General features: G+C 44.5%; 3 protein-coding genes across 4 annotated transcripts in view; all 3 read left to right on the top strand.

The window, feature by feature from the left end:
• The window catches only part of LOC126563874 (nidogen), a 251,705-nt gene extending 248,936 nt beyond the window's left edge, over positions 1-2,769 (top strand). For both annotated transcript variants that reach the window (XM_050220655.1, XM_050220654.1), the window contains 5 exons: positions 18-320; positions 399-549; positions 619-1,315; positions 1,577-2,449; positions 2,523-2,769. In XM_050220655.1, the coding sequence (XP_050076612.1) occupies positions 18-320; positions 399-549; positions 619-1,315; positions 1,577-2,449; positions 2,523-2,769 (2,271 nt within the window). The remainder of the gene's footprint in view (positions 1-17; positions 321-398; positions 550-618; positions 1,316-1,576; positions 2,450-2,522) is intronic.
• LOC126563935 (probable phospholipid-transporting ATPase IIA) overlaps positions 1-19,346 on the top strand; it is a 415,461-nt gene that overhangs the window by 303,379 nt on the left and 92,736 nt on the right. The window lies entirely within an intron of this gene.
• Positions 7,742-16,517, top strand: LOC126560357 (G1/S-specific cyclin-E; the record flags this gene model as incomplete). The annotated part of the gene is made up of 6 exons (XM_050216319.1): positions 7,742-7,873; positions 13,827-14,409; positions 14,674-14,861; positions 14,955-15,478; positions 15,773-16,004; positions 16,155-16,517. Coding segments are annotated over 6 exons (2,022 nt in total), but the record flags the coding sequence as incomplete, so codon positions are not given.

The raw sequence follows: 19,346 nt of genomic DNA, 5'->3' as shown, positions 1-19,346 counted from the left end.
TCTCCATTATCTTTCAGTGCAACTGCAAGAATGGATTCACCTACGTGCCTTACGGTAAAAGTGATCGCATCAACTGCGTAGACATCGACGAGTGTGCCGGGATCAATATCTGTGACGAAAACGCACAGTGCTATAACGAACCGGGCGGTTATAGCTGCCGCTGCAATCCAGGTTTCGAGGGTAACGGTTTCCAGTGTGACAAATTTACTGGCCACAGTCAACCAACCTCCTCCTCGTACACCGTATCGACACCGGAGGGTTACGGTAGCTACAACGAGGTGGATAGTGACCCGAACCAGGAAGAACCTTACCATTGTGAGGTAGGTCGTGTTGGCAAATAGGATAGTTACGGAGATATTTATGAGCCAACTTTTTTTTTTTTTTGACGCCATTTCTAGCGCTGTGCGGACTATGCAGAGTGTGTCGAGGGTCAGTGCCAGTGTCGGTCGGGATATGCCGGCGATGGCCTTACGTACTGTGAGGCACTTTGCGATTCGGAAAGCGTATGGAACGGTGAAGCTTGCGTCAAGGAAGCTTACGTCGAGGAGGGTAAGTTGCTGTAAATGTGCTGTAAAATTAGGAAAGCTTTCACGCTGTCCTCTCGATTGCGTATTGCAGAAGAGATTGCACCGTTCTGTACGATCCTGGGCTGTACGTGCCCTACCGGCTATACGCTGATTGAGTACGCATTCAATCAGATTTGCCGCCGAGTGCCGTTGGACCCGGAGGAGGAAGAGGAAGCTCATGCCGCCAACATGCCTTCCTGCGAGGTGGAAAATAATTGCAGCCCACACGCAAACTGTGAGTGGCGTGACAATGTATACCGGTACGAGTGTATCTGCAATCCCGGGTACGATGGCAATGGGTATACGTGTGTGGAGAAGGAAGTTTCCTGCCAGGATGATGAGGAAATCTGCGACATACATGCTTCCTGTAATTATGCGCTCGATTTGAAGATGTCGGTTTGTACGTGTAACAAGGGATACGAAGGTGATGGCCGTACGTGTCATCTAGCGCCGGAATGTGCGGTGGATGATGATTGTGGCATGAACTCGGAATGTCAGGCGGGGCTGTGCGTTTGTCAGGAAGGTTACGAACGGGATCTTTCGGACTTTTGCGTTCGGGCCGGATCTTGCGGTGGTGCGTACTGTGCCGAGAATGCGATGTGTGTAGTTGATCCGGTACAGAAAATTCCCTACTGTCACTGTCCGGCTGGGTACATTGGGGATGGAGTGTCCCAATGCCGGTCGATTCCACCACCTTGCAATGTGCGCAACAACTGTGGACTGCACGCTTCCTGTGTACCAAGTTACAGGTGAGTAGATTGACTGTCCCACGCCGTACTATCAATAGGTGTTTTAAGTAGATTGGGGCGGCCCGGTCTGTTGTGGTTGTGACAGCTGCTCTGGTCTTCACACACCAATCCCATCCGGACCGTCCCCCCGTAGTGAGTACTTTCTATCCAACTACGTGGTATCAACAAGTATAGTAAGCCATTAGATAGTCGGCGTGACCTGGAAGGTCGTTAAGCCAAGAAGAATAAAAACTCCAACACATCCTTTCTCCCCCCGATCAGAGATCCATCATCGTACGAGTGTATGTGCAATCAGGGCTTCTTTGGTGATGGATTTGTCTGCACCCCGGAACGCAACTGTGCCAACATTCCGAGTCTTTGCGATCAGAACGCACGCTGCGAATCGACCACCAACGGCTACCAGTGTATCTGTAACGATGGTTTCATCGGTAACGGATCGGTCTGCAATACGGCACACCGGCTAGATGATGGATTCCTGCTCATAAGTCAAGGGGTGGCTAACATTCGCGTACCGCTCAACGGTGGACAAGGTTACCCCGTTACGATGGCCCTAATGTCGATCGGGCTTGATCGTGATTGTGCCGAGGGACGTATCTACTGGAGCGATATACATGCGAAGCAAATTGTCAGCGCCAAGTACGACGGTACGGATCAGAAACCGTTCATCACGAAGGACATTGTGTCGCCCGAGGGCGTTGCGGTGGATTGGATTTCGCGCCGCCTTTACTGGACCGATTCGGCAAAGGATACGATCGAGGTGGCCAGCTTGGAGAATCCGGACCAACGGACGGTGCTCGTTTCGAAGTATCTCGTTAATCCGCGCGGAATTGCGGTTGATCCGCATCAGAGCAAGCTGTACTGGTCGGACTGGAATCGGGACGGACCCAAGATTGAGTGGTCGAATTTGGACGGAACCGAGCGACAGTTGCTGGTCGGTAGTCCGCAAGTAGCACTGCCGAACAGCATCCAGGTGTCGATGGCAAGTGGGGAGTTGTGTTATGCCGATGCCGGCACGCAAAAGGTCGAGTGTATTGACACGTACAGCAAAGGGATACGTACGATCGCGAGCAACCTAAGCTATCCGTTCGGGTTGGCGGTTACCGATGATCTGTTCTACTGGACGGACTGGAAAACGTAAGTCGTGTGTGTCTTGTGTAGCGGAACTTCGAGTGATTCTAATGTAATGCCTTCCCTTTCACATTCACAGGAAAAAGATCGAAAGCATCAACCTGTACGGAGTACGCCAGAAGGCCATCAATTCGCCGGTGTTTGGCAATCATCGCATGTACGGCATGACCGCTGTCACGGACAAATGCCCCCTATTCCACAGCCCGTGCGTTATCAACAACGGTGACTGTACGGAGGACAAGCTGTGCCTGATCAATCCGCGCGCACCGTCCGGTCGTAGCTGCAAGTGCGTCCGTAACTGTAACGACGTTATATTAGACTACTAAAAAAAAGCCAATAGCAGAGTAAAAGGCACGTCGTGTTTCGCCTTCGTCCCGTGGGCCGTCTTGGGCTACACACTGCCAGTAGTGAATTTCTCCGTTCTTTTTTTTAAGTGTACGAGCAATATATCTTGACAAAATAGGGTTAGCGTTGAGCATGATACAACTTGTTTGCGGACAATAAGAAATGATTTTTAAATGTGCATTAAAAAGTCCAATAAACTACACCAAAATTACAAGGGGATAGGCGAGAGTTCTGCCATTTTGGAAGGAAGATTTCAATTTAGATTATAATTTTCTTTTTAAATTGTTGTAGAACATTACTTGCCTTGGGTTTCCATTATGATGTTAGGAAGTTGTGTCCTTCGTCCAATCAACGTACATTCTTGTACGTCTTCATTACATCTTGTGCACAGGATTTTCAATGGAAAACTGTCACGAAAAACCACGCTATTTGATTAATGGAAAGAACTTTATGTCCTTTACATGCTTTTAAAATTTGAACACCAACTGATTTTGAAATTACGATCAATGCATAGGCGCCTTTGCTAAAACAAGGCAATAATAACAACAGCAGCGCTCAAGCCGTCATCGTTTGTTGTGCTACATGAGTGTAGTGTCAGGGTGCGGTTGAATGCTGGAAATTACTGGAAAGAAACAGTTTATTTAACATCACCAAAAAAATGCTTGAATTTACGATATTAAATAATTTGGACCAAAGCCATTACATGGAAATTTATTAAATAAATAAAAAAATGCATTAAATCGCTAGTGAAACATTGTATTCTGTGTACGCTATGGTAGTTGTCTCGCCGACGAAGGACCGATCTGTAGACCAACCAACCGAAAGTCATCTTCACAGACAGTTCCAGTGTTATGGTCGCCCCGGAAACACGGTACATACGAGGACTCCCACATTCAGCTCCTAAAGCTGGCCATGAGGCCATGAGAGATTTCAAAATAAAAATTTTAGGTTCTCATGAGAGTTTATGAATTTTTTTTTACTTTGAAGTCGCTTTTTGAGAACATGCCGTATACTCAAGCTACCTATAAGAGGCAATCGAGAAAATGCGGAAATCACAATTTTAAGGGCACGATTAATTTCAAAATATGAGAACCTTAAATTTTAGTTTTGAGACCGCTCGTTGCCTGTGGCCTTAAACAAAATCAAAATTGCTATATCAAGGTAGTCATTGGTCAAGAAAAACATTAAAATTAAAATTTCAAGGCTGCAGGTCATGGAAAACTCTAAGTTAAAAAAAATATTTTCAAAGCGAAAAAATTTAAGAAATACACCCATTTCCTCTCTGCGATTTCTGTTCCAGAAACTTTTCTACTCTATTTTAATCGCATCCACCCTTCAGCAACGTCTCACGAAGCGTGAGTACCGCACATCCCAGCCCTGGTGCAGCTCGCGCATGACAGCTGATGGAAGTTGTGTTGTTTGTTTTGATCCGCCGTTCTTGAGCGGCAAGCGCACGCAGCCAAGCATCGCAAGGGTCATGGCGCCTAAACTAACGGCTTGTGCGTTCACTTCAATCCTTACCTTCGCGGTAGGCACGTCGTGTCCGTCGATCGTAATACTGCCAGCAAGCTTCTGTAAGGATCTCCGTAAGCTTCTGTTTTGCATACCGCCCTAGTGAAGGTGCTATATTGTGAGGTTAAAGGCGCGCCCAAAGTGTAGTCCTGTGCGTTCGAAAGAGGACTCTTCATTATTGAATCCGACCGACACATTCCTTCCGGCAACACAAGAAAAAAGGCTCCCACTAATGGAATAGTTAATTAAAGAATAATCGTGTGTGATCAGTGATTTGAAGTTTCGAAGCCTACTTGATTTTTTTTTCTACCAAGTGTTGTCTCAGACTGAAAGTCCTTAAGAAAAAAAAGTGTGATATATCGTAGGCAGTGTGTGTGATCAGAGTAGTGTGGAACGCGTTTCCGTTGTGAAGAAGCATTTTTTTAAGCCAGTTCTCGGGAACCGTATCCTTCTGTGTCAGCCATTCGTCTTTCCATCACTCGCGGTACACCCGGTTTGTGTTGGGAGTGTACTGCAGCGAGCGCAGAAGAAAGTTTAAATTGGCTCTTTGTGGCTTGCCCCCTCGTTTCGCGTTCGTTTGTATAATTTTCCACGAATCTCGAATCCTGCTAATGGTGGTCGCCTTCCCGGCATTTATTTGTTGCATAGGAATTGTCACAGTGACAGGCGAACTAAAAGCGCGAAAACTGGCTTTTGCTGACATATACACGGTGTACCGAAGCGAAGAAGGTGAATAGGGAAGAAAAGATAGAGCGTGTGGACACGATAGAGTTGGGTCTATAGAGGGAGAGAGCACCCGTGTGGCAGTGCGCGACGATTGAGCAGCAAAGGCTGACACACAGCTGAAGCAGCAGCAGCAGCAGCAGTAGTGTGGAGAGCGCGCAGTTTCAGAAGAAAATTTTGTGCACCACCGATTATATTTCGCCGGCAGCAATTTTTCGCTCGATGATTATTTCCTATTGGACATCGGTAACGTGCAGCACGCGCCCCAAGTGTGCCTTGGAGTTGTGAAGGGCCATCCCTCCTTCCCCTCCCCATAATATACGGCTACTGTTGCGGGGTATCATACTGCCAGGGAGTGTACACCATACATACCTCAGCAGTGTGGACCTTTAAACGCCCCTCGCTCGTGTCTCCATCAGTTACGCGACGTGGCCTCCTTCACCGGTCACATCGGAATCCCAGATAAGAATCTGGTGCCTCTTCTACAGGTGGATGCTTTGCCACCAAACTACTGCATCGATTCCCCGGATCGGACTTCTGGTGATTCTGTGAGAAAAGACCCCCGCAAAAAGGAGAAGTGACGTGATTGTGCGTGTGTGTGCCTGTATGTATAGTGCGTATGAGTGAAGCAATTTTCTGGTGTACTTCTTCACGTCTACAATTTCGGCTCTGTTCCTGGCAGTGTGTAGATCAGCCTCCCATGGAAGGAAGCATAGGAATGGACAAAAGTAATGGGTAGGTAATTTGGGGGAGAGGTTTTTGCATCTACAAGTCAGCAGCACCTTCCTTCTAATATAGACGGGTGCACCAACATCATCAGCTATCTTCTTCCTTTCATAGACTGCTGCTTGCAAATTCTCTTTTCACAGCTCACGAAGAAGACATTAAGGTTGCAATGGCAACTACATTGTATTGGGGGAGGGGGGAGGGTTGTTTTATTATTCTTAACCCTCCGCACTGTTCGCTCTCCTCGCGCTCTCCCCATCTTTATATTCCTCCTCCTCTTGAGGCCTCGTGTTATTTTTTACGTATTCTGAGTCAAAGCGGATGGAAAATGGTGGGTCTGGTTGAAGGGACGGTGACGTAGAATATTTGTCACCAAGAACGATCGTTCCCCCGACTATTTCGGATTGCCAGATCAGCATAGAGTGTACGGTGTGCTCTAGTAATAATTTTCCGGAAGCTCTTTTATTCCCATCTTTCGCACCCTGAGCCAGTCCTCCTTTGCCGGGTCAGTTTTGTGGCGAAGACTGTCCCCATCGGTATAGGACGTACGGAAATTCAATGACTAAATGGCTCTTTAAACACCAGGCAGCCAACTCACGTGCTCTCTCTTTCGTTCTCTCTCTCTGTGTGCGACGTTGTCTCGTCCACCTCTGTATCAGCTCTGAGACATTTAAATCGACGACCCCAAGTACGCAGTGGGGCATTTAAACCCCGCGCGCGCGCGCTGATCCACACCACGCTCTACTTCGCTCTGGTCCTGGCGCCCGTTAAGAGGTGAGAAGCAAGAGAGCAGGTGAGAGAGATGTGTTTCAGCAACCACGCGCCCCACTTTCACGGGGTACGATTCTTGTACTAAAACCGTGTGCAGAGAAAAAGACAAATTTGCACATCGATTCTCCCCTTTATGAGAGAGAGGGAGCCTCTTGTATAGTGTGAGCTCGCTCTTGCTTTTTCGTCGAGCTTGCAATGTGTGCTTTTTCAGCTGCAGATGTGTGTATGAGAGCGAGAGTTTTTTTTATGTGGTACAAAGAGAGAGAGATCAACGCCCAGATCGCAATTCTGGCGGGCAAAAATAGTAGTTCATCGATACAAGAATCGGTTTCCACGCCAAGATTTCCGTGCACTGGTGTTGGTCTCTGACATCCCCCATTTGGCCATCCCCTCCCCCCCTTCCCCCCTTTCCCCTCCACCTGAAATGCACAACGGGGGTAAAGAAAGCCAAGAAGAACTTTTGTGCGCCGCGTGGAGCTTGCCGTGTGCGTGCTCGCTCACATCCATATGGGGCACTTCCGTTTTCGTGTGTGAAGAAGAACTTGTGGCGGCTGTGTAACTCTGCGCTGCCGGTGTTTGTGTCGTGTGGCAGCGGATGGGCGTATAAAGCGCGCGCTATGGGCCCCACGGTTCTCTTGTCAAATCGGTGAATGTGTCAAATGTGAAGTACCCGTTGTAAAAAGGGGGGAAACTTTTAAATAACACATTGTGGTGTATTGTGCATTAGTGCAGTTTCTGTGTGATAACGTTAGGTCCTACTTTTGGAATCTTTTTTTCGTCTAATTATTGGTTACTTTGGGCTTTAATCGGGCGGGGGAAATCTTTACTGATGGAGACACAATGACTCATCATCGCATGCTGAGAGCGTTGACATTTTAATGCGGACCCCCCAACTCCATTCTAGGCCATGGTGATCGCGTTCGCGGTGGAGGCGCATGGTGCGTTTCAAAACATAAAATGGAGGATGATTTTAGGCGCCAAATGTAGAATGTGTCAAAGGGTGAATGTTATTTGAAATTAAATGAAAAGATTTTTCAAGATGAAATCCAATTCTAGGTTTTGTTTGGTAAATAATAGGACCTTTTTGATTTTTTAAAACTTGTTTCATTCTTCTTTCGGATAGGATTTGAACCCCGGTCCTGCCCCGGTACGAAGATGGGCCATTTGTATTCTTAATTGTTTATTCTAAAAAGCCATTAAATAACATTATCTTTTTCCATCTCTTCTTCTTCTAGATCGGACTATACCAGCAGACTACCATCGATAGAAGAAGCAGCAACATCAACCCAACCAATAGAATCGAAGCGCAGAAACCGTAAACGCAAAAACACTTCGGAAACACATCAACATACAGTACGTAGTTGCAATAGTTACCCAAGAAATATGACTCTTCACCAAGATCAGCCTTTCAACGGAACACGCCATTTTCGTAACTGTTTGCTAACGGATGGAAAATTTAAATGTCCCTCAAGTGTGTCGGTCTGCTATCGGTTTCTAACTTATCAACCAAGTTCGGATGGTGTTGCAAACATTCAGCTGAAAAGAAACCTAGTCGAAAACAGATCCTTCTTGAGCCTGGGAAAGGACGCAACTTTGCTTGGTGTGTGTGCGTATGTGAAAGGATCCTCGGATATTTAATACTACTCTGGCTCGTCGCTTTCTGTTATATACATTTGCCTTCCGCAAAACCGTTTCCGACCGACCCGATTATTATTGACCTAAGATATAGACGACCCTCGCTGACTGTTTCACCTTCTCTTTTCCTTCTACTTTTCCTCTTTGAATCTCGAATTTGAGCAGAAACAGGAAAAAGAAGTAAAAACGCGCACAGAAAGGACGTTGTATGAATTGGTTTTTAAAAGTCCCGAGCCAGAAATTCGAAGGCCCCCTTGAGAAGTGAGACTACGTGATCGTATCATCTCTGAACCCTGTGTATGTGTGACTGTCCGTAGGAAAAACAGCAAGGGAAAGAAGGATCAGAATCAGAGAGGTCGTACAAATGTGCAAAGAGAAGGAGAACATAAGAAAAGGGCCGTTTTTTATGTACTTCGAAGTACTGAAGGATTGTAAGAATGAAAACTCATGATTGATGTTTATCGAACATATTTCCAAGAATCAATCAAGAGAGAGGTTGTAAATTGGAAAGGTAAGAATGAGATCATTTGACGGACGCATTATTATCGAGCCAAGGATAATGATTGTGTATGGTTCCAATTGTTTTCTCCTGGCATTTAGAAAGAAAAGAAGGAATACTTCAATTTCGGAACGCCTTTTAAGAGGACTACAGAAATGACGCAATTTTTGATACTTTTCTTCCCCCTAATACTTTTAAATTGCTCCCATGAGGAATAGAGTACGATGTTTGAAGGGGAGAAAGAAGTTGCCTTTGGAACCGGGACAGATAAAGTATATCAGTGTGTTTCTAGTTATTGATAGCTTATCAGCAAGAAAAATGCACGCGACATACGTCGCGTCAAGTCAAGTTTGGGTTCGAAGCATTTTATTTTCTCTTTGACGACACCTGCAACAGAAGTGCAATGGAGCAATTTCTCTCCTGAGGGTGTTGCGGGTGTCATAAACGTATTATAGCGAAGGGTTAGTTGGGTAAACAGCAAGAGGGGTGTCTACTTTGCTTAAAATATTATTTGCACACCCGCTCCAGGTGCTTTAAGAGTATGGACGAATTAAACGCTTAAGGGCGCGCCAATTGACGTCAAAGTTGTTTTGTGAAAGGATAACTGCATGATGATTGATCACTCGCAACAAACACACAGAGAGGGTGCTTGGTTAAGGTTACATGTACAATATTCTCTTCAACTTCAAGTTATGTTGTACCCGTACTCGTATCTATTAGACGAACGTTATTTAATTTGTCCCAAAAAGAAAAGGCAGAGATTTGAAACAATTACCCATCTCCCTTAATGTCGGAACCATGTAGGTGATTAAGTTAAATTGAGGTCTAGAATTGGTGTAGGGGAATCTGCCTGCATATCTCACTCTAGCTTCGTGTTGGTTTGTTGCTTTCTACTCTCATTCATTCATTAAACTTTCTTTCCTCAGCACTAACCCTCCACTTATTCTCTTCCAATGTTTGAGTTTGTGTGGTGTGGTCCTCATTTTCTTGCAATGTGTGTCCTTCGAATTCGGACACTGTTTGCATTGAACAATTCTTACCCATCGATGTGGTCTGCTTGTAGACCTTGTTGCTGCTGTGTACTATGAGCGAAACTAGTTTTCCCTCAAGATACGGTTGTGGCTGGAATTTCGGACCAGTGTTATGTTTGTCCATGATGAGTCCCTAACTGAAGGAGAATGTCTTTCCATTTCTTTGTATCTATCTCTGCATCGTGTCTTATGTTTGCCATTCCCATCGACGGAGTTTCTTCGTGCATCTCTTCTCTTGGTTTTATCCGGCCGGTGATCCACAAGCAGCAGCAGAGTCCACAGAAACTAAAGACTCGTCGAGCTCTGGTGGATGCTGCGGAGAATAGATGTATTTCACAAGTTCAACCATTGCATGATTGTGATTATCATCTATTCTTTTGCCTCTGCGTGCTTGGTTTGTTTATCTTCTATAGACCGTTTCCCCGATTGTCAGTCCCAGCCGGTGCTGACACAGTGCTCCGCTGTGCTATGTGTGGCGTATGATGTGACGTTGGTGCAGCTATGTGTAAAAGCGAAAAGAAGATAACAAAATGCATGAAAAGCGCGGGATCGACTGTGTCACTTGGTTGACTGTTGGGGGGGTTGGGTTGTATAGGTGCGCGTGTTTGGCAGTGTTTTGATAGCGCGGGAAATCAGCTGTCAGCATACGCAAGCTTAAGCCGTCCGAGAGCGATGGAAAAGAGCGCGAGAGAAGTTTAATTTCGTTTTCTCTCCACTGGTTTGCTGGTGGTGAAAATACGCTTGGGTACTGAAAAGAACGGAGTGGTACGTTCGTGTATGTGCCACATATAATGCTGATTTGTGTTTTGGCGCCAACGCCTCTCCCGATCTGCACTTGACAGACTTGGCACAAATGGGGGATGTGATGTGGAAGGGCAAAAGAAAATGCAAAAAGAAGGTCAGACAGATAATGGAATTTAGGTGTGTATAAATAGCGCCTCAAATGAGTGGAGAGTCTTAATTAAATCGGCAAATTCATCATTTAAGAGTGCTGTTGCCTAAAACATTCAATATTGAACCATTTTCATCTTATAAGCCGAACGATATTGACCTAGAGACCCTTTAAATGCCGTATTCTTTATCAACATTGGTAGATCTTGCTAAGGTGTCATTGGCATTCAAAGATTACCTGAAGCACCCAATTCAAATAATTTATTCTCTATTCATATCGTCCATAGGCTCAGCAATTCTAGACATGTTAGTTCCTGTAAAAGGCCGGATATAGGACCCTAGCTTTTTTCTACTCGTAACCCTCTTTTCTGTACATATTGGCAACGGTTCGGTGATCACCTCCAGAATAAGATCCACGGCTTAATATCTTGTAGGGAATTTGATGGGACAAACTTTCCAGTCGGTAGCGCGTAGATCCTGTGTCCATAGGACACCATCGAAATTAGAGACCATTACTTTCCGGCCGGATCTGTGCCGTCCCCCAATGTCATGCTCCAACGGGCAGTAAACAATTCCGAACACTTCCCGAATGTCCTCCACCAATGCCTAGACACTTTGGTTCCAAAGAGTGGAAAGAAAAAATCATCCGTGGGTGATATTAAAAAGGGAGTCAATATTTGTGGTTGCACCATTATTCTGGTGACGAAACACTCGTGTCTTCTTCGACCCCAACTTTATATTGCACACAGTGTGTTGTGTAAAAAAAAAAAAATTACTAGAGGACCGTCAGCAAATTTTTTCTTCCCCAGGGTTTTTTTTTGTTTTAATTCTCCTCTGACTCGCTGTTTTCTTTAGCTCTCGGTTATTCACCATTTATGACGCGTGTTCGTTTGGCGCGCGCGCGCGCGCCTATGGCTTGCGTGACGTGTGAGGTGTTAAAAAGAAGAGGAAAAAAGTCGAAATAAAATCCTGTTTTAAAGAGCCCGCTGGTTCTTCTGCTCTTCGTGTGGGAGCAATGCTCTGCGGGAGGAAGTGAAAGAATTTATCCACAACAATTCGCAGCAAAGGCGCGCAATTCGCATTTGGACATACTCCGGTTTCTGTTCTGTTCTTCTGCTATTGCCGCTTCTTTTTTAATCCATCTGCTGCCACCCAATTTAATGATGAGATAGGCGCGCGAAACTGAAGCGAGAGAGAGGAAGCCTCCAAGACACGCAGCCGAAGATAGACGAATGTGATAAGGCAAGAGGAATAGCGCTCTGGTTTCCTCAGATTCCACTATTCGGCGCAAGGTGTTCTGCGTGCTTGAAAGGAAGTGATTTGGCGTATAATGATCGGCAAATTCTTTCCATTTCCCTTTTGCATGAGCACTTCAGATTCTTCCATGTAAATTGTGAGAAATGATGTCTAGTGCGCGGGAACGCTTTCCTTTTGTTGGGGTGTTTGGCAGATCATTAACGCGAATGCGCGGGGTTTTGGGCTTGCGGATCCCACAGTATTGGTGAATCTATGGAATTGGGGAGAGAGAGAGACATCCAAAAAGATCAGCGAGAAAGAAAGGGCGCCAAAACAGGGCTTCTTCTGACAACAAGGTCAGAGTAACTGAGTTGCGCCAAAAATTCGCTTCCAGTGATCGATCGGGATCAGCATGTGATCAAATGTGATCAGGTGATTGGATTGATTGTATGATTGATTTTAGAAGCAGTTCCTAACGTCCAATATATGGACCACGGACATACATCCTGCGTATGTTTTTTTTTTTTATGTATAAGTGACTTCATCTTGTAAGTCCTCATTATCTTAGAAATCCCTTTACTCTTGCGCTAGTTGCAAGATGCTTTAAAAAAATCCTCCTTATTGTCTACCTCCCTTGTGCCATTTTTCCAACCTTCTTCGGAGAACATGTAATGAAAGGACCAAAGCCGAAGAAGAAACTGTACAGAAGAGAGCCCACATACAGTGCGTGTGTTTGGTTGGTGGCAAGAAATGTCGTCCGAATGCACACAAGCCAAAGATGAAACGAAGCGTGTAGCGAAAATGCTGTTGCTGTAGCACCGGAAACATTAGCCACGGTAAACCTTCCAAGGGCTGCGAAGCGAAGGAGCAAAAACGCATATAAGGGAAGAGAAGCATATGGAATAGAAGAAAATAAAGGAAAGAAGAGGAATACGTACACACGGGTTTCTTCACCGACCTAACACGGTCCCTTTACATGTGTTGGTATGCTTCGAGAGACCCGAAGGAATGGCTGCTGAGGTAGAGAAGCCTCCTAGCCTACAATTTCCCGCCTAAAGCTAGTATCGTGTGATGTGTGTGGCGGCGCATATGTTTCGCGCCAAACACACATAGCTTCAGTGCATCGGACCGTGTAACGGACAAATAATGTGTGTGCTTCAGCAAAGGGAGATGTGCATCGGAATATGGTCGGCGGTCCCCTAGCTTGTGTCCTTGCAAGCGTACATACCGACAGCTGATAACTGTTGTGGCTTTGGTGTATATAAAGCGGCGTATGCTAATCAGATGAGATAGGAAAGGCAAGAGAAGGACCAACACTATTATTGAGTAACGTTTTACAAGAAATGACTTGTGTTTTTTTGTTCACCATTTAAAGAGCCGTATGAGCTGAATATCACCTTTCAAGTTTTTGCATGTTAAATGTACGTAATTGTGACCCGATCAAGCACATCTTCAAATACCTTTTTCATGAGCTCGTTTACCTTAAGAGAAACGCAAGGACACGTTTCTAGCCATACCCTTCTTTAATTCGCATCAGACTTTCCAACAACAGTCAACAACATCTGCCGTATTAAAATCCTTTTAAATTGTAAATGAAGCCATGCATCGATGCGAGTCCTTGGGGCCTTCGGTTTGTCGATCGGCGCGTATATAGTTAAGGATAACAGAGAAAAAGGGGCGCCTTTAAGGTTAAGAAGAGGAAAATCGCGAAGGAAAGAAGTTTATAAAAACGGTCAAAAAATGCCGTTATTAAGGATGCATTCTTTGAGCTGTGTTTGTTGTACGGCTCTCTTGTATGTGTTCGCTTTCCTTTTTCCTTTTATCAATGGGAATTTCCCAACACAAAAGCAATTGATTGTTTATTACTTTCTTGCACATGTAGCTTTTATTGTTGCTCGTTTCTTTCCTGGAAGGATTACTGGTGCACTGATGAAGATCAGTGCGTAGAGAACACGAACGCGTTAAATATTCTCACCTAATGAACTATTTCTTCTTGGTTTGGATTTACCCTCAGGAATCAGACAATGTCCAACGATCAGCCAAGAAGCGGCGAAGTAGTCTATCCCGGACATCACCGAATGCTTTCGCTTCGACGTCCAACACATCCACCAACCTGCTTCCTTCTAAGACATCCGGCACAACTTGCACGTCCTCCATGTCAACACTCCAGCCTACGGTGGGCCTTTCAATGCCGACCATATCATCCAGTTCCTCCCTCGGTAGCAACAGTAATGCTGGCCTCGTCGTCGATTACACCTCCAACACGCCGGGTTCTTCGGAATGCTTAACGCACGATTTAGATTACCATCAGCTCGATAGCCCGGCAACCGTTAGCTCGAACGTGATGAGCCCCTTCGACGGTGACGGCATATACGAATGGCAAACGTACCATAATCCATTGGAGTTGGGCTTTAAGAGTAAAACCCGGGCTGTCCTTACCGACACTGTCTGCTATCTGACGGCTTCGCACAAACAACGCTCCTGTCCAATGCCACGACTCGCGTGGGCCGATACACTCGATATGTGGAATCTGATGTCCCGAAAGGATGAGCTGGCGTGGCTAGCCCGAAACCCGTCCATGTTCGACGAACATCCAGGTAAAGTTTATTTTTGTGGTTGTGAGAGAAAACTTTGGTGGAAAAGTTGGGACGGCAGATTTCCCAGGTACCTGTTCAAAATGGGCCTTTTTTTTCAAGGGTGATCCTTCCGAAATCCTTCTGCCATTGTGGGAAAGGGAAAATATCCGAGAATCCGTGTTACCGCAAGATCAGTTCACACCGCTTTTGGATGTATTTAGGATCTTTTCGTCATAAATCATTCACACGGCGTATTGCTTTGTTTTGCGTTTTCTGCATTTATAGGTCTACAACCTCGAATGCGTGCGATCCTGCTCGATTGGCTGAACGAGGTGTGCGAAGTGTATAAGCTGCATCGGGAAACGTACTACCTAACGGTGGACTATATCGATCGGTATCTGAGCATTAAGCAAGGGCTGAAAAAGACGCACCTACAGCTGCTCGGTATCACTTCACTATTCATCGCGGCTAAGGTGAGTTTAACCTTCGGCAAGATATTCCCTTTCCAGTGGTTTCAGGACGAAAATAATTGTTTGCCTTCCACTCGCACGCGCGCTTCTTTATAGGTCGAAGAAATCTATCCACCCAAAATAGGCGAATTCGCGTACGTGACCGATGGTGCCTGTACAGACGAGGACATATTGCGCGAGGAACTGCTCGTGCTGAGCACACTCGATTGGAAAATTAACCCCGTGACGGTGATGGGATGGTTGGGACTCTACATGCAAATCAACGTTACCAGCCGAAAGTCGGACATCGTGCCGCTGGTAGTACGGGATGAACGGTCTACCAACACTATCACCAGCAACGTTATATCACCATCGCGAAAACGAAAAATCACGGATGAAAATGAGGACAGCAATAATATTAAGCGGGCGAAGGTGGTGCAGAAGCCATCGGCACAACATACTGTTACTAGCAATACAACTACCACTACCAAGACTGATGATGCCTTCGTGTATCCACAATTCTCCGGCATGGAGTTTGCCCACACGGCTCAGCTAATTGACCTGTGCTCGCTGGACGTCGGGATGGCCAATTTCAAATATTCTGTGATTGCTGCAGCGGCCATGAGCCACACGTTTGATCGGTAAGTGTTTTGCTAGGATAGAAGGGGAATCATGCAGGGTTTGCGCGGACAAATTTAACAATCCGAATCCGAAACCGGACGTTGTTTGATTAATGTCTAATGGACTTCTAACTATTATACTTATAATTGAAATTTGACAATTGTTTCCACCTGTTTACCTTACTGCTTACATATCTCTGGAACAGAAAGAGTAAGTTTAACATGTGTTACTATTTTAAACATTTTACAGACACAAGAATTGCTTAATATGTTATTTCTAACTTTGTTTTTTTTGTTTTGTTTATTTTTTTACAGGAAAACAGCAACATTTGTGTCTGGGTTCAAATGGGAAGAGATAGCACCGTGCGCAAAATGGATGGAACCCTTCTTCCAGGTAATCTGCGACGAGAATGCGGTGTCTCCGCTCACATTCCTCGAATCAAACGATCCGATCAAGTACTGTCACGGCTTAAAGCACATCTGCCCGAACCTAGTGTCCGACAGCTCCCACATCATCCAGACGCACACAACTTCGCTGGACATGCTGGTACGTTGATTGATCCCCTTTTATGATCAGCAGTTCTAGCCTTTCCAGAGCTCCTTAGAAACATCCACTCATTTGATTCTTTCTCTCTCTCTCTCTCTCTCTCTCTCTCTCTCTCTCTCTCTCTCTTTCTTTCTCTGTCTTGTTGTACAGGATTTGGTAAGCATCAAAATTGAACAGATGGAAGCGGATGCGCGCATGGGATTGCTGGAAGCATCTCCAGCACCGACCGGCATCATCGAGCCGGAGGAAGGTGGCATCCTAACGCCACCGTCCTCGAATCGCAAATCTTTGGAAATGGTCGGCGGTGGTGTTGTTGGCAACGTTATAACGGCAGTGTCGGTGGTCGCACCGTCACCACCATCTTCGACTCGCAAATCCCAAGAAACGGTAGGATGTGGCGGCGGGATTATGACGGCAGTGTCGGTGACGGTAGCAGCCTCCGAAAAAATGGCCAACGTTTTGAAGATCAAGAATACAGCAGTCACAACTGCCGGCACGTGGAGCACTTGCTAGAGGGGCTAGAGATGGAGCAAGTGAGATCGAGAGTGAATTAACTCCTAGATTCCGCTCTATCCTTTTCTGATGATATTTATATCTTTCCACACAGCCCTTTAACAAACAATAATTATTTGCGTTGAAAGCAATCTACATTTTTTTTTTACAAATGTTATACATACAATCACCGCCGAGTTCCCGTTGAGATGTGATGTGAACAAAATGTAACAATTCTCCTATTTTTTCTTTTTTTGTAGTATGATTCATAGAAAAGGTTGAAAGTTCCACGAGGGAAATGAAAGATTCTAATTTTTATTTTCATTTATTCTTCCTACTAAACAATTTTCCTAATGCTCCAATTATGATTCCCACTAACTCTAACAAACTCGAGATTGCTTCTAACCAAGCTATTCATACTGGAAAAGTACCCTTGATGCCTCCCATCCACACACTATTCCACTAGCTGTAAAAGGCTTACCCACTAACACCTTAACCGCCCTCAAGCGCTTACTTAACGAACTAACAATTCCCAATTTCAACGCATACGCGCCATAATTATTATTTTCAATTTATTTGTGTTCATTTGTCTCAATCCCCGTTTTCGAGTTGCGATAAGCGAAAGGATTTGGATGTTGTTCATCAAAAACAAAACAAAAAAACAACCACAGTCCCGCTTGTTGTAATACACTGGAGAATTGTTTATTTTATTCCATGCGCTTTTGTTCTAAAGCGAATAAAGGATGCAAGACGGGAACTTGTAAAAAAAATGTTATGTTCCAACTTGATTAACGAAACCATTATACTACTACATAATGGTACAGAAATGTGATAACCCAGACTGTACCATATGCGCACCCCTTTCGCTTTGACGCGTTTGAATGACTGATTAAAAGTGAAAAATCTATCCAAAAACAAATACAAAGCAAGTACAAAAAACACCATAACACACCACGCAATGCGTTGTGGTTGTGTCTCAGAAGTGAATACAAACTATATGAATTCAACCCATTGCAAAAGAGGGATATCCTAGAAGCAAAATCAAAAAGCAATTTCCAAACCCAGATATACCAGAAAAGCAGATCGTGTACTGCAAAGTTTGTATCAGCATTTTTAGAACTACTAACCCCAGAAGATCAAGCAACAAAACTCCTGGGATTTAATATTGTGATCTAATCTCGTACGGATTCGGTTCCGCCTGTAGCAAAGGGCTGCAGGGAAATAAACAAGTCCTAGTAATCAATAATAAAAAAAATGCCTGACGTGACCTCCCGAGTCAAGAAGGAGCAGAAGACTAATTGTAATCTTATAGCAATCCTATTATAGGATAAGGCGGGTACGGTGCTGATCTGCGTACGATACGCTATCGTATTCAGTCCGGACTCTGATTAACCAGCTGCCGTGAAAACAAAAGAAGTCAAAGAAGAGGGTAGCAGGAAAAAATCATCGTTCTTCAGGTCTCAGGCAGTATCTTTACACTGTTCGTGCTGCTATTGAAAGGCATGGAACTCTCGGAATATCGAACCGTGTAAAGACACTGTTAGCTGGCTATGTATGCCAAGCAATCCTCTAAAACCCCCGGTAGAATCGGCCGCTTCCGGGTATCGAATGCCTTCCGGAACGTTTGCTTCCGTAGCAAGGACTGTCTGTGCGGCTGAATTGCAATAAGTATAGTAAGCCATTATATGGCCAGCATGACCTTAAAGTAGGTCGCGTTAAGTCAAGAAGGATGATTCAACTCTCGGCACTTATACTAATTGCTTGAATTTGTAATTTATGTATAGAACATTATTTTAACTGTGTAGAAGTTAGTGTTTTATATGCTATGAATAGCGGATATGGATATGGAGTACATATAGGAGTCTCCTCTCCATCAAACTAACTGTAGATAAAACGGTGTGAAAATGAACCTATAAAAAGTATGGGCAGACAAGCATTATTCAAGAGGTAACGCAACAACGCGCATCAATAGTGATATTTAAGCTGACTTCTTATGTAAAACAGACTTGAACAATTGAGTCAATCTTCAGATGAAGATAACAAAATAAAATGATACAAATGCAACCGGTATCATTTATACTGTGGCGCTCCGGGTTATATAAGCATATAATTTATGATAATTAACTTTAGATATCTGTTCCAAAAATGCAATATAATGTGTGCACAAAAAGGATTTCTTAGTTGTAGAATGCATTTAGAAACATTTAATTATTTAGCTTATCGAAGTCCGTTTGGCCAGTTGCTAACGATGCAATGTGTTTTGTTCTATTGCTATTGCTTTGGAGAATGTCCACCAAGAGCGATTTCAATGTCAATTAATAAACTAATGTGTAATAGTTCACAACTATCATCCAGCAGGCAATGTTGTTGAAGCACTGTCCGTGTCCGTGTGCTTGAGAAGATTAATATCCCGTACGTTAAGTTTTAAATTAAATTAATAAAATTTGGTCTACCTCTGAAAGGAGGAAATATATGAATGAAAGAAGTCTTTCTAGCGTAGTCTTGTACACCATACAATGTGATACTATTGTTAGCAAATCTCCTGTAAAAATGCGAAAAAGCATGACCATAAACTTTTACAAAATAAGCGATATCGAAAAGGTAACGGATGCATTTATAGCCAGTAATGAGTAATGATCAATTTCCATGACACCAATAACTGTCGACACCGATGATGATGGGTTGCCGTTAATTTAAAAACCTAATTATTTCCATTTCGGTCTCAACGTTTGCCCATTGGTGAACGGGGCACGGTTTTCCTTCGTCTACGAATGAAGCAACGAAAAGGGAAAGTGAAAATATTGTAGACAACATTGGACGCAAGTTGTGAGGGACTAAAAGTGCGAAAAG

Source organism: Anopheles maculipalpis, chromosome 3RL (assembly GCF_943734695.1).
Source record: "Anopheles maculipalpis chromosome 3RL, idAnoMacuDA_375_x, whole genome shotgun sequence".
Lineage (NCBI taxonomy): Eukaryota > Metazoa > Arthropoda > Insecta > Diptera > Culicidae > Anopheles > Anopheles maculipalpis.
The sequence above is the reverse complement of the archived record's forward strand: the minus strand, read 5'-3'. Positions and strand labels throughout refer to the sequence as shown.